Genomic DNA, 15,757 nt, shown 5'->3' with positions numbered 1-15,757 from the left:
TTATGAGGTGTGCCGCTGCACTTGGTCGAAAACATCTGCCAGTTAGCTGAAGACCCTCTGTGTGACAATGCTTAGGAGTTTGTTTCTTTCAGAACAAGTTCGAGAGCATTCTCTTCGAGATCCAATACACCCGCAATGAAATAAAGGGTACCATCATGGAGTTGGACAAGTGGGTCAAGCCAGAAAAGGTCAGTGCCCTTCCACCTTATCTTTGTTGAGTGAACGTGAAAGGAAGTCTACCATGAGATTCAGTTTTCTGTCGTTTTAAGGGCCATACAAATTTAAGTATCTGGTGTCAAAGCATGTTCCATGCTGCCATCTCAGAAGACATAGCAGACCACATATCCTTTGTGAAGAGCGTTCTCACCTGACTCCCTCTTTCTGCCATAACCTTGGGAGCATAATTGGTATCATTCTATTGCAGCTCGAATATATCCCAAATCCATGTATCCGAAACGTGGCTGTGAGGCTTTACATAATTGCCATCTTCGTTTAGCCAGTTTTAATGCATCAGAATGAGAATGGTCATGCGACACGAAAAGCCATTGTGGGGTTCTCAAATGTGCTCGCACCGCCTATCCGCTTGCGCATAGGGTTGCCAACTCTTGGTGCGATGGCATCTGGCGATGACAAACCCTGTCAGGTCCAGGAGCCATCAGTTTGTATGTTCAGCAAAGCTCAAATTTCGGTGTCCTACCTCCTTGCAATTTACGCCAACAAAGGTGCCGTATAGTTGCTTGACTAATATGGCTACCAATACGGATGGAGTTAATGGGAAAAGTGGGGGCCTACAGCAGAACTGGAGATGAAAAATGAAACTGCCTTTATGTTTATGACAGTGCAACAGAAAACAAAAAGGAAGAATGTGCAAACAAGCTGTCAATCAATTTAAAAAGGAAATCTGGTATATTTTTGTTATCCAGTATGCTGTCCCAACTAGATCAAGTTGGTTCATCTACCCAAGAGATGGTACTGTCCAGTCAAATCTGGGGCAGTTGGCAACCTTACTTGTGTACGGGAAAGACATAGTAGTAGACATAGTAGTGGAGAGGAGGCCGACTTGCGTGGAAGGGTGGGAGCCACCTGATAGAGGGGGCACGTGCAGTGTACTGGAATGCAGCTTTGCACAGTTGGCACTCGGCCGTCAGCAGATAAACGTTGCCCCCAGGCAAGCCTGGACACGTGTTGCGTGTTCCGTTAGTCGTGTTAGTGGCTGTGTTTGTATACGTGTGTTGTATAGTTGAAAGCAACGATGGATGCCATGCCTTCTATGAGGTAAATAATGTTAATTCATTACTGTTCCATGAATCCCATTCTGGTTACCCTTATCTTTTTCTACATCCTCTTTGGTTCCACTGAGTTTGTATTACCTTTCTTCTGAGTTTATTCTGTCATTTTAACGTGGCAGGTTCCAGCAGCACTCCTTGTCGCGCCCCTACAGGCAGCACACGCCACCTATGTTATAGAGGGTCTTCAGAATTAAGCCAAGGCTAGCTAACCAGGCTAGAGGCGCGGGTATGTTGGTAAATAATCATAACACAAACACGGTGCAAAAGACGGGCACCAACAGTCGAAAACACAGGGCACACACGGGGCAAAAGTATTGTTTGTATCATTCTATCTTGTCCCTGTCTTTTTCAATATGCTTGTGATACTGATATGTGGACTTATCTTTTTCGGGTGAGTGCTTTTCACCATCTAACAAATGTTATCGCTCAGTGCGGGACACGCCTGCATGTATTCAATGTTTCTGAAATGTTATCGATGGTTCTATCTGCTGGCTGTTCTCACCAAACCTTGTGTATTCTGATTGCATGTATACACGAGGCGAATAGTGTAGAACTTTCTGGAAGACGTGTGGGCACTAGCGATTACTCTGGAACGTTCAATGGCTCGTGTATAAAAGCAGACGCGCTTGACCGGTAGATCAGATTTCGACGATCGTCAGCTGTGGTCGCCGCTGTGATTGTGCTTTAAGTGTAGCCTGTTTTTGTGGGCACAGACTCGCCCAATAAAAGTTAGTTTCGTCATTCACAGTATTGCTACTTTCTTTACCGTTACTACTACGCGACATCTGGTGGAGGTGCTTTGCGTACTTGTACCGGATGCTCCTACAAAGCCGTGACCCACGTCAGAACGTGGAAGACAACACCAACGTCGCCAAGAACTAGTGACGTAGCCGCAGGCTGCAAGGACTGTTGCCAAGTCAACCATAATGGCAGTCCCAGCGTCCCCATCGTGCTGCAACTGCCCAAGGAGCCAGCGACCTTCAGTGGATCATCATTTGAAGATCCGGATAACTAACTGGAAACATGAAAGGGTCGTTGCATTCAACAGCTGGAACTCCGACGACAAGCTCTGGCATGTGTGCTTTGCCTTAGAAGACGCCACCAGTAGTGGTTCGAGAACCGAGGATTAACCCCGACTACATGGGACCTGTTCTGCAATGGCTTCTTGCAGGCGTTCACAAGTGTCATGTGCAAAGAGTAAGCCCAAGCTCTACTCGAAACCCACATGCAGCTGCAGAATGAGAAACTGCTATCTTTACAGAGGAGATGACTCGCCTCTTCCGACATGCCAACCCAGACATGGAAAAAAGTTCGCTTCCTAATGTGTGGTCTGAAGCAAGTTTTTCGCCAGATTGATACGCAACGCGCCTAAGACCGATGTCCAATTTATTTCCAAGGCCACAACTATTGAGAAGACTCCCGATATGCGAACAAGGCAATATAACCACTGACCACAAATGACACAGATGTTAAAGCACTCGGCAGCGAGGACCTGCAAGACCATCGGAGTGGTCATTCGCGAGGAACTGCAGAAGCTCTTTCCAAGGTCGCAGCCTCAAGTAGCCTCAATCGCCAACATTGTCAAAGAAGAGGTTCAGCGATTGCTTGGAGTTCCTGAGGTTCAATCACAATCACCACAGCTCCAGCCGGAAGCAATGACCTATGCTGCCGTCGCTTGCCATCAAGGTATCCCTCCGCAACTGCGCCAGGGCCCTGTAACGCTGCAATTGCGTTGTCCACTGCCACCAGCTAGCCCACCCGTCGCACAGCACAGCTATGCGAGAAAGACAATTTGGCGTGCCTCGAACTCTGCTTGTTCTGCTATCACTGCAGAGAAGCTGGCCACATGTACCGCAGATGCCCATACCACGACACAGGACTGAAAGTGTTCGCCGTCAACACGCCGCATCCACAGCTTGGGGAATGCCCATGTGACATTGCCGACTACCTCGCCGCCACTCAGTGTAGTTCTTGACGACTGTGCCGTTTGCCCTCACCAGGCCACTACCTGTTACCGCAACACCGACCATACACAATGGCCGAGCCCGGGTCTGGTCTGTAAGCCCATATCGGGAAAACTGAAAGCAGCAACTGATGGAGGTGTGGTTGCTGTTTGTCGAACTGTTGAAGATCCTCTGCCGCCTACGAAGACCCCGAAGAGACTACCTCGATGACATATCAAAGAGACGTCGCCATCTCGATGAAGTCTGCAAGCAAAGAATGCGCCGACGTAGGACTACCTGACAACGCCCTGTACCAGCCACAGGTCAACGCGTCACAGCTATGATCTGATGCCGAGACCTAACTGCAGTGCAAGACAAAGAACCACAGACATCGACGTGCTTCTCGACGGCCATGCAGTCACCGCCTTAGTGGGCACAGGAGCCAATTGCTCCATCACAAGTGGACCCATCGCTGCCCAGTTGAGGAAAATTAAGACTGCATGAGAGGGCCTTCAAATTTGGACCGCCGGAGGACACCTCATAATGCCGACAGGAATCTGCATTGCAAGAATTGCCATTAATGACCGGACTTACCCTGCTACCTTCGTTATACTCCAACAGTGATCACGAGACGTCATTCTTGGGCATGGACTTCCTAAACCTTCACGGTGCAATCATTGACCTGAAGTTGAAGTCGATAACGCTGTTCGAAGATCAAGTGATACCGCTGGTGAGCTCTTGTAGTTGCCGCACCTTGAGTGTGCTCGAAGATCAAGGGAGCATCTTGCTTCACTCCAGCATTGTTATTTCTGACGGCACCGACACCTGCAGACGTAGAAGGTGTCATCGAGGGCGACCATCTACTGCTCGGCCGTGAAATGTGCGTTGCAAGAGGGATCGCTCAAGTGCCCAGAGGGAAAGCAGAAGTGACGCTAAGGAACTTCAGCGAAGAGTTCAAGCACATCAACAAGGGCACGACAATTGCGTACATAGAAGAAATTATCGAAAGAAGCAATGCGTTTGTCCTCTTGGATTCTGCCGCATCTATCTCAACGACCATAGTTCCTGAACCAGACTTGACATAAGTCCAAGTCTCACCATTAGTAGGCAGCAACAGCTCGGAACTCTTCTCCAATGATACAAAGACTGCTTTTCGACGTCGTCGAGGATTCGGCAAATGCCAGTCGCAAAGCATCGCATAATAACCAAAAAGTGTGCTCTACCACTCCGCCCGAGCCCCTACTGAGTTTCGGTGGGAGAACGTGAAGCTATTAGGCAACAAGTGGACGAAATGCTGCACGATGATATCATCCAGCCATCAAAAAGCCCGTAGGCATCTCCTGTGGTCTTGGTAAAGAAAAAGAACGGAACCCTACGTTTCTGCATCGATTATTATCAACTGAACAAGATCACGAAGAGGGACGTATACCCCCTTCCACGGATAGACGACGCATTGGATCAGCTCTGCAACACTAAATACATGATCTTGGCTTCTAGCGCGAAGTGAACACGTACACAGAAAGGAGCAGACAGGACGAGTGCTCGTCCTGTCAGCTCTTTTCTGTGTCCGTGTTCACCTCGCGCTAGAAGCCAAGATCATGTTACCGTACCAACTCGCCCAACTGTCTATCCTTTTGCATTAACACTAAATACTTCTCATTGATGGATCTGAAGTCTGGCTACTGGCGAATAGAAGTCGACAAGAGAGATTGCGAAAAGACCGCCGTCATCATGCCAGACGGCCTCTACGAGTTCAAGGTCATGTCATTCAGACCGTGCTTGGCGCCTGCAACATCTCAGTGCGTCATGGACAGTGTTAGCAGGATTGAAATGGCAGACCTGTCTTGTTTACTTGGATGATGTTATCATCTTCGTTGGAAATTTCGACGATCACCTTAGGCGGCTTTCGACAGTAGTAGAGGCCATCAAGTCATTGGGGCTCACTCTAAAGCTGGAAAAGTGCCACTTCGCTTACGATGAGCTTCTGTTCCTGGGCCACGTCATCAGTGGAGTGCACTCCGACCCGCACAAGACAGCTGCCGTCGCAAAGTTCCAGCAGGCCATTGACAAGAAGGCAGTGCGTAGATTCCTTGGCATGTATGCCTACTACAGGCGCATTGTAAAGGATTTTTCATGTAGCGCTAAGCGGCCAACACATCTACCGTATTTACTCGCATAATGATCACACCTTTTTGTCAAAAAAATTCACGCAAATTCAGGGGTGCGATCATTACGCAGGTTAAATTTCCGGCAAAAAGAACAGGTAAACAAACAGGCGGCTTCCGCTGTCACAGTGTGGGACACCAAAACAAAAATGGCGGCGGAGGGCACTGAACGAAATTTTTTTCCTTCTCGGGAGTACAATATTGACACGTTATCATTTGCCATTGTCGCCGTAGTTTAAGTGTAGCCTGTTTTTGTGGGCACAGGTTAGCCCAATAAAAGTTAGTTTCGTCTTTCACAGTATTGCTACTCTGTTCTTCATACGTAACTCCACGTGACAACATACACATTCAAACAGTTTATTCTGTATTGGTAATGAATAATATTATTACGATATCATCGAGCGATGCTCAAGGGACGAGCCGCCGCGAGAACGACGATAAAGTCGGTCTGTGCCCTTGGCGCGAGCAAATGTCGGCCTGGCGCTCTGGCTCCAGTCCAGTGTAAATTAGTGTAAATAGCCTGTAAATAGCCTCTTCCGTCTGTGTCTTTCTACACGTAACAATATCGTTAATATCGGTAAGTTTGCGACAGTAGCTTAGCCATATCCTCATTGAGGCGGCAGAAATCGAGATGGGTGCGCTTAGCTGCCAGTGACATAGAAACATATTGCGGGCATGCTGCGGAAACTGCGGCATTTGTCTTCACTACTATCCTCATATGGCACATTTCCGCTAAGGGTGGGTGAATATCTCAGCTGTGTTACAAGCGTCAGTGTATATATAGGGTACACTTCTAACGCATCAGTGTAACTGTGGCCACTATCGTTGCCGCTCGCGATTTGTGGCGTTCTCACGAGTGCAGACGAGAAGAATCGAAAGGCGCTTTTTTTTTTTGTTGTTATTGTTGACCAAAACCATTATGAAGCCTACAAATAATAAAGCCAAGCTAAGTTTGGTTGTAGCTTTATTTTTTTCATGGAAGTGTGGAAGGTGATGAAAGGAAAGGAATGAGGTATTTGATTAAGAATGTTTCGTGCATGCAGACCGCTTGGTATGTATTCGAGAGTCGTTCGCGTAGTATTTAACAGATGATAAGCACAGTCATCATTAGCTAGACTTGGCACACAACATATCGCTGCGACAAGTTCGGGGTGCGATTATTACAGAGGAAAGGAAAAAAAATCAAATTTTGACGACAAAAATCAGGGGTGCGATCGTTATGCGAGTAAATACGGTAACTAAATCTGATCTCGAATTCAAGTGGCATATGCTGCAGGCCATCGCATTTGAAGAACTCGAATGAGGCTTGCAGTTGCCACCAGTACTTGCACATTTCGATGAGAATGCCGATACAGAAATCCACACTGATGCCAGTAGCCTAGGCCTCAGTGCCGTCCTAGTCCAGAGGAAAGACGGACTCGAACGGGTGATAGCTTACACTAGCTGGTCGCTGTCAAAAGAGGAAGGCGATTATTCTATGACCAAAAAGGAATGACACGCCATCATTTGGGCTACAACGAAATTCCGCTCTTTATTTATTTATTCATTTATTCAAGTACTTACATATCGCCCTGGTGCGCAGGTTGCCTTGTCTTCATCATTGTTAAGAACGCTGCCTTCATCTGTTATCGGTTGGATCCCTACCTCATCTTTATTATTCGCCTTTACTAAGTTCCACAAATTTTTTGGATTACTTGCAATTCGTGGTGCAAGGGAAAGAAAGAACTCTTTTTTGCTAATTTGATTTTAGTTTATTTCGGCACTCAACTGCTCAAGTCTCAAAAAAGCAGGCGAGTTAGTCTGGTCTCTATAGATTCTGAACATACAATTTCTTTTGTTAATAAGTGTATTTCTTTCGTGAACCCTGGCTTGGACCTTCTGCATTTTATCGAAAGTATTTGGTAAAGTATGTAAGTGTCAGTTAAGTCCAGAATCTTATGTTTGAAGTCGGACCACAATTCATCAGTCGGATAGAACTTTATTGAACAAAGCTGTCAAGTTCGCATTGAGGGGCAAAGATAATATTGTTACGAAGAGTTGTGTAGAAATGGTTTTATTTATAGGAGATGGACGATGATTGTAGCGTGATCGTAGCGCAGCCCGGCCTCTCAAACTCCTCGTTCTCTTCGTCTTTTCTTCTCTCTTCTTGTCCGCGCCTTTCGTATCTGTTACATTTCCTCGCAAGCAGACGAAGCCCGTGGGGCGAGTCAGGATGGACAAGCAGGGTAGAAAGGCTTCAGGCGAGCAAAATGGGTCAGTTGAGTTCTGCTTGATCACCGACCATTGCACAGGAGGTGAGCTATGATGCGAGTTCACTCAGGCGGTCCACAACTACAAATGGGCCTGAATATTGTAACAAGAACTTTTGGCACAATCCATGTTTGCGTTGCGTTGTCCAAAGAAGGACCAAGTCACACTTTTCCAACAATACTTGTATGTGACGGTCGTCGTATCGCTCTTTCGAACGACTTAGCGAGGCCAGAGTACGAAGACGAGCTATTGACGGGCTTCTTCGGCGAGACACAAAGTCTTCGATACAGAATCGTCACTGTGCAGTACGAAGGGTATGAAAGTGTCCAGAGGACTTCGCGGTAACCTTGCATACAGGAGATGAAATGGGCTATAGTTCACGGTTTCGTGTTTCGCCGTGTTGTATGCGTAAGTGATGAAGGGCAGCACGTCGTCCCAGTTCTTATGATTGGAGGAGACGTACATGGCAAGCATATTGGTCGGTGTTCTGTTCGTGATTTCAATGAGGCCATTGGTCTGTGGATGATACGGCATGGAATGACGGAACTGTGAAGTGCACAAACGAAGTAACTCTTCAATGGCATCAGCAGAGAACTGGCGATCACGGTCGCTGATGATGACACGTGGTGGGCCATGACGAAGGACCGCGGAACGCAGCAGGAAGACTGCCACGCAAGCAGCTGTGGAAGACGGTATGGCTGCAGTTTCTGCATACCATGTAAGATGGTCTACGCAGACAATTATCCAATGGTTCTTGTTGTTAGATAACGGGAATGGACCCAAAAGGTCAATGCCTATTTGCTCGAACGGTGTACTGGGCGGTGTCAATGGCCGAAGGGGACCCGGGGCTGCGGTGGTCGGTTGCTTGTGATGTTGGCACGTTTCACAACTAGCGACATAGCGCTTGGTTGTTTCGTACATCTTGGGCCAGTAAAAGTGCTCCTGCATGCGGTGCAGCGTTTGTACGAAGCCGAAATGGCCGGATGTCACATCGTCATGCATGGCGCTTAGAACGTCGGAGCGGAGACTCTCGGGGACAACAAGCAGAAAACGTGCTCCATGCCCGGAGTAATTATTTTTGTAGAGCAATTTATCATGGGCACTAAAGCGACCGCTGCCTTTAGAAGTATGGGCGGTGACAAAAAGCGGATCGAGGGTAACATCATTCCCTTGTTCTCGCTGAAAGTGTGCCGCGTCAGGGAACGTAGAAGTAACAGCAGCGAGACACTCGTCAAAATTCTCAGCATCACAGTCCGTAGTCGCAAGAGGAATCCGAGAGAGGCAGTCTGCGTCAGCGTGACGGCGGCCACTCTTGTACGATACCACACAGTCGTATTCCTGGAGGCGCAGCGCCCAACGTGCGAGGCGACCAGAGGGATCACGCAAACCGACCAGCCAGCATAAAGAATGATGGTTGGCGATAATGTTGAATGGTCTACCGTAAAGATAACACCGAAACTTTTGTATGGGGAAAACAGCTGCCAGGCATTCCTGTTCCGTAACCGTATAATTGCGTTCAGATTTGCTCAGGCAATGGCTGGCATATGCGGCATGTTCTGCGCCACTGTGACGTTGTACAAGCATCGCTTCTATCCCGATTCCACTTGCATCAGTGTGAACTTCAGTCGGGCAAGATAGATTGAAGTGACCCAAGAGGGGTGCTGACGTCAGTATAAACTTCAGTTGAGAGAATGATGCGTCACACTCTGGTGTCCAATTGAAGGATGCATTTTGTTGCAAAATATGTGTCAACGGGTAAACGATGTCGGCAAACCGGGGAACAAAACGTCGAAAATACGAACATAGGCCAACTCCGGCCAACCGGAGTTCTCGTGCTGACTGCGGTGGCTTGAAGGAGCTCACCACTTCAATCTTACGAGGATCGGATCTGACGCCATCCTTGTCGACTAAGTGTCCCAGGACCAGTGTTTGACGAATCGAACCGTCACTTTTTTGAATTTAGAACCAGTCCAGCTTTCTCAATGCAGTCGAGAACGAAGCTGAGGCGTTCAATATGTTCTTCAAATGTGCGGCCAAAGATTACAACATCATCGAGGTAACATCATGCATATCTCCCACTTTAGACCACGTAGTACTGTGTCCATGAATCTTTCAAAGGTGGCAGGAGCATTGCAAAGGCCAAAAGGCATAACATTAAATTCAAATAAGCCATCTGGAGTCACGAAAGCGGTCTTTTTCTTGTCGGCAGGGTCCATAGGTATTTGCCGATACCCCGATCACAAATCAAGTGTTGAGAAGTAAGAAGCAGCGTGTAAGCTATCAATGACGTCATCGATTCGCGGTAGTGGATAGACATCCTTCTTTGTCACTGCGTTTAGATGTCTGTAATCCACGCAGAATCTCCAGGAGCCATCTTTTTTTCAAACTAGGATTACTGTGGCTGCCCATGTACTAGACGACTCTTGAACGACACCTTTGTTCATCATCTCCTTGACTTGCTTTGCAATAACTTTGTGCTCGGACGATGACACTCGGTAGGGCTTCTGGCGGATGGGGTGTGCTGAGCCGGTGTCTATTCTGTGACAAGCGCAGGACGACGGTAAATGAAAGGGTGCATCTCCATGCGTGAAGTCGGATGCAGCCTCATGCCTGGCAAGGACCTGTACCAGTGCTTGCCGTTCCAATGTACCGAGAGCCTTGCTGATCATGCCAAGCATTAGCTCTTCAGAATGGCGATTATCGCTAGGAGAGCAAGCTGTAGAGATGTCCGTAGTTAGTGCCACTACTGAGCTACATGTGGCTTTATCGAAGAGAGCGAGAGGAAGGACAACCGGCGTGGCGGAACAGTTCAGCGCCCACAATGTGGCGACTCCTTTTGCCATGCACACGACAGAGCAGGGGACAAGTATATCTTTTTTAGCACAATTTATGCGGAGAGGCCTAACTACAAGGTCAACACAATCAGCATCAACAGTAGTTGCAGAAACCCGACGGGCGTCCGGCACCATGATGGTGCAATCACATCATCAAGAACACTGAGTGTGTCTGTGTCCCTGTCTTCGCCACCCGAGCTTTGTTTGGAATGTGCTGATATAAATAACTTGTTCAATGATATTTCGCCACAACCGCAGTCCATGGAAGCGTCGCACTGTTCAAGAAAATCGATACCATGAAAGGTAATACCATCGTTCCAAGAAAACATAACTTTGTGGCTTAGACAGTTTTTAAAAGCGAGGCTCATCACAGACACAGTCACGCCAGTATCAACTAACGCCATGGTCCGTAGTCCGTCAATCGAGACATTCACTTTGTTTTCAAGCATCACAACAGGCAGAGGTATTTCTTGCAAAGACCATCCGGCGACCACACCTCTATTGGCTGCGGATGCTAGTTTCTCGGCGGCAGTAAGGAAGAACGGCGCCGAGGGGACGGAGAGTGACGGGGACGGTTATTTGGTGGCGTCAAACTCTGCTCAGATGCTGGCGAATCGCTGCGTCTGCTCCCGTGTGAGAAGTGGTCCATTGGAAGCAAATCGGTCGTCCGCAAGGCATATGAAGTGCGGGTTCTGGGTGGCGAGAACATCGGTGGTGTCCTATGTGATTGATGTCCTTGGCGACAATACTGAGCTATATGGCCTGTGGAACCGCAGTTGTAGCACATGGGAGGGTCCTGGTTCACAGCGTCTTCCTTGAGAGGAATGGCAGGGTGCTGCGGGCGACGTTGTCATGTGGATAATGGGTCTCTGCTGCTTGCTCAAATCTGTCATATAGTTCGTAAGTCACGTCGTGGTAGTAGGGTCGGTGCTGTTCTTATCGCGGCCTGACAGAAGTCACAGGGCCTCGGGGGTAAAAACATAGCTGCTCTCGTTGTGGCCTAGCGTCATAAGTAGGGCCTCTGTCGTAGAGACGTGGCTGCTGTCGGGGGGCAAGTTCAATATAATAAAGAATAAAGACCATCGTGCATTTGTTAATTGTGAACAAGGCACCCGTATTGGGCGCCGAAACGTCAATCTGTGTTTTGAACTTTTTCAGTTGGAGAGTGTACGTTTATTCAGGAACGATAATTAACACTCTGACATAGTTGCAACACTTTGTTTGGAATCCACACTGCAGAAGTTGTGTATTGATATTGTCCAAGCTAGTTTTGATCTACAATTGAGAAGGCGTTTCTCAGCTGCCTTTCCTCGGTTGGTCTTCATGCCAGTAGTGGAAATGATCCTTAGGAAAATGAAGCACCATGCTTGCAAGAATGCCGTAGAAACCCTGGTGGGCACTCAGAGGCTGGAAATGGTTCCGTACATGCTCAAGGTCACACATTGCCGGAAAAAAGTGGCTACTCGGTTTAATCTGCCGGTGTTTTTTTTTTCAGCCCCCAAGAAGCTTGCTCAGCTGAGCTGTCCCATTGGTAGTGCAGACAAAAAAATGTGTGCTGTAAAAAGAACCATGACAAGTGTCCTGTAGAGTGTGCCAACAACACTGCGTACGAGATCCCCCTATCCTTCAGAAAAGTACACAACAGCCAGACAAGGCGATGCATCAATCACCGACTCGAGGAGTACGCAAGCAATCTAGCTAACAAGAAGGCGCATCTTGCTGACCACTGCAGTAGCTGTTCCACTTGTGAACCATGTTTCCAATTGCATGAAAGTCCTAGGCAAGAGCAAACAAAAACTGCCCGTGAAACGTTAGAGGCATATTTTATCAGGAAAGCAGGTCAGGAGTGTGTAAGCGAAACATCGATTGACTGTAAAATGCAGGAATGAAATTCCTTTTGTGCCTGGTTTAATCACTTTGTTTGACGAATTCCATGTTACCTTGTAACGGTGTGGTATACTTGTGGGACTGGCTTCAATTAAATCAGTTGTTAGTTTGTGCGTGTGTTTGTCTTTGTGTCTGTTGTGCCATCCCATTGCGCGCTATAGCAAGATGGTCGTCACTTCACTCTGCTGTAATCAGGAGATCACGATTTGGCAGTGCATCGTTTACGTGTTGCAAATTGCCGATAATGGTTCATGGTGATGTTCTACCTTTCGAACATCGAATTTTTTTTAGCCTGAAGTGACATAGACAACCAAATTTTACAGTTCTTGTGTGGCTGACATGCAGTTGTAATGCCAAGTCCACGATGTCCGAGACCTTCACAGAATGGTGGCACGCCATAGTAGTTTCCGAAGTTTTCGCATCTGGCTAACTAGAGCGCTTCACTTCCTTGTGCAGAATAGTCATCTCCCACTTGTAGTAAAATACAGTAGAACCTCGTTCATACATTTTGGGAAAAAAATGTGAGAAAAAAATTTGCTAACCAGGAAGATGTACGATCTGAAGTAATTAAAAAAAATTTCAGACTCTACTATTTTTTACCTCTTCATAGCGTAAAGCGTTGTGCGGATTATTGGGACATGAGACGCCGACAAATGTTGAGCTGGTGGTGCTCCGGCGGCCCGAGACATGTTTTGTTGTTTTACTATTGCATGGTTTTTTAACAGGGCAATGGGAAACCGAAACTCAACTTTTTATTGGGTGTACCTGTGTCTACAAATGCAAGTTACAATCAAAAACAATCAAAACACTACAATAGTGGCGAATACAGTTGGTGATCGGTGAAAATCTGATCTGCGGGTCAAGCGCGTAGGCTTTTATACATTAGTCATCCAAGGGCTCTCCCTTAAAAACGCTCAAAGAGTAACTGCGCCGAACAGCGTTTACATTTTGCCAACAATTCAGTTCTAAACATAGGTTTTCAGCATCATTTTTGTTCCTGTTGTATTCTCGCACCTAGGTACAAATTTTGGTTAAAAATATCCATCTAAGGGTCGAAATGCGTCATCACATAGGTATATTAAAAGGGCGTCTGGTTTCGATTACATGATTTCGAATCTGCAAGCGCAGCTGCCATCTTTATTCGAGACCTTGTGATATACAGTAGAACTTCGTTGATACGTTCCCATTACGTACGTTTTCCTGGCGCCAATGTTCGCAGTCGAGAGCATGAAAAATGACCCAATAGGAGTGTGCTGATCTGTGCTGTTTGGTACGTCATTAGAATGCGGACAAACAGTGCTTGGACGGGACGAAGTGACGTCGACCGACAAGACGCTGAACTAACAACCACTGGCTTGTTGCGGGGAACTAAATACATATACAAAAGAACAGGCTCAATGCAGAAGAACAGAAACGCAGCATCTGTGCTGACAAAGGAATGAAATCATCGCATCACCTGCTTCATCAAGCAGGCTGTCACGTTTTTTAATAAATAGTTACTCTCACAGCTACGCAAAGAAAAAGTGGGCACACTGATGCAGGAGTTTCCCGCGATAAACCAGTGGTTGTTAGTCAAGCGCCTCATCTGTTGCCCTCACTTTGGGTCGGCCAAGTGTTGTTTGCTCCCATCATAATGACCTAATAGTTACGCTCATTTTCTACTGGTTCAGTGCATCGCCAAACTGTGGTTGTATATGTTTTCTGGCTGCTAGATCCAATGCAAACAAGAAAATGCGCGAGGTGCGCTTGATTGAGAACAGCCATGGTATCAGCCTGGTTAGGTACTTAGGGACTTCACCGCAATGCTTGTCTGCCCGTCCCACGTGAAACCTCCGGCTTGAACTCAGTTTCTCATTTCGGTACCAGCAAATCTTCTCCAAGGTTGTCGCTCACAACATTCAAAGCTATCACTGCCAATCCTACTGTGATAAGCATCTTTGCCTATCTGTTTCGCAGTGCCTGATGCCGTGGAAAGTGCAGCATATGCTTTTAATCTGTGATAATCGAAACATGCCACCATTCTCTCTGCAGACTGCAATCGTACACATTTTACGGCCGCTAGATCCCATGTGAACAAGAAAAGGCTCGAGGCGCATGTGATCGAGAACAGTATATAGCTGCCCGTCTCATGTGAAAACGACAGCACATGCAGTTTTTTCAAATCCCCACCCAGGCCATCGCACGCCATATTCACAGCTATCACCACCAAACTAGGGGAAGGTGCGATAAGCACCTTCCCCTATCTGTTTTACAGCGCGTGGCATGTAGTGCCATTGGTAGCATACTGCATGCTTTTAGTACGTGACGATAATTTAAATTGGCCGCCATTTTCTGCTGCAGGCGGCATGATGTGGCCATCATGTTTCGCTTCAGCGGCATCCGGTTTTACCCACCAGCTTGATTTCGTTTCGGTTTCCCATTGCCCTCCTACATGACCACGCAATAGGAAAACAACAAATCGCATCTCGTGCCGCCGGAGCACCATCAGCTCAACGCGCGTCGGTGTCTCGTGCTCCAACGATCCGTGCAACACTTTGCATTACGTAGATGCCAACAATAGCAGGGTCCGTAAATTTTTTTAGTTACTTTGGATCGTGCATTTTCCCAGTTAGTATGTTTTTTCTTTTCCAAAACTTGCGAACGAGGTTCTACTGTTTAACCTAATCGAAAACTAACCTAGCACTTATTCCATTAGCTAACCGCTGCAATGTCGCCCGTTTTTTTACAAATTTTCCATTGCACCACACTTATTGACGACTTCATACTGCAGCCTCAGTACCTTTCAAATCGCGCCCATCATTGCAGTAAGGTAGGAATTGATTCATGTTACACAAAACCTTTCTTTAAATCTTTCATTCCCCGTACATTGCAGGTATGGAACCACTTAGCCTCAAGTATTGTAACCATCACCGATAACAAGTATCGTAACCATCACCGATAACAAACTTTTTTGCAGAACATTAACTAGCATTGATAACCAGGAGAATTATGTTGTCAAAACTCACTGCGCTTGTTTGTTTGCTTTACTCTACTACTATGTAAGCACATCCCTGTTTAATGCCATATGGCCCTGAGGTTATCTTAAATAAGAAATAATAAAATGAAGAGTGAATGCCAGAGTGTCAGTCAACATGAAGTAGCGTTTCCTCAAAATTGCATTGAGTGCCTTTGATTGTTTTAAATTTTTTTTGAATTCTATGTAACAAATTATTGTTGTGAGGGAGCATGTGATACTTGGTGGTAATGCCTGTCAAGCTGATTTGCAAAGAGAATATGACAGAGTATGTGCATTAGCAAGTAGGGGCTTGCGACATTGTTTCTGTTCTGGTTGTCATAGCTATAATGACTAGAAAAGACAGAAGTTGGGGCTTAACATCTTGCTTTCTGTT

The 15,757-nt window shown here is 46.8% G+C and overlaps 1 protein-coding gene across 5 annotated transcripts in view; it reads left to right on the top strand.

Annotated features, from left to right (window-relative positions):
* Aldh-III (Aldehyde dehydrogenase type III) overlaps positions 1–15,757 on the top strand; it is a 224,632-nt gene that overhangs the window by 7,296 nt on the left and 201,579 nt on the right. For 4 of the 5 annotated variants that reach the window (XR_011508491.1, XM_070525379.1, XM_070525380.1 and 1 more), the window contains exon 4: positions 93–188. The exons of the other annotated variant lie outside the window; for it this stretch is intronic. Coding sequence is in view for 3 of the 4 variants with exons in the window: in XM_070525379.1 (XP_070381480.1) it covers positions 93–188 (96 nt within the window). In the remaining variant the exon portion in view is untranslated. The remainder of the gene's footprint in view (positions 1–92; positions 189–15,757) is intronic. 5 annotated transcript variants of the gene reach the window in all.

The sequence above is a fragment of the Dermacentor albipictus genome, chromosome 9, assembly GCF_038994185.2.
Source record: "Dermacentor albipictus isolate Rhodes 1998 colony chromosome 9, USDA_Dalb.pri_finalv2, whole genome shotgun sequence".
NCBI classification, from domain to species: Eukaryota; Metazoa; Arthropoda; class Arachnida; order Ixodida; family Ixodidae; genus Dermacentor; species Dermacentor albipictus.
This window is presented reverse-complemented; position numbering and strand designations above follow the sequence as displayed.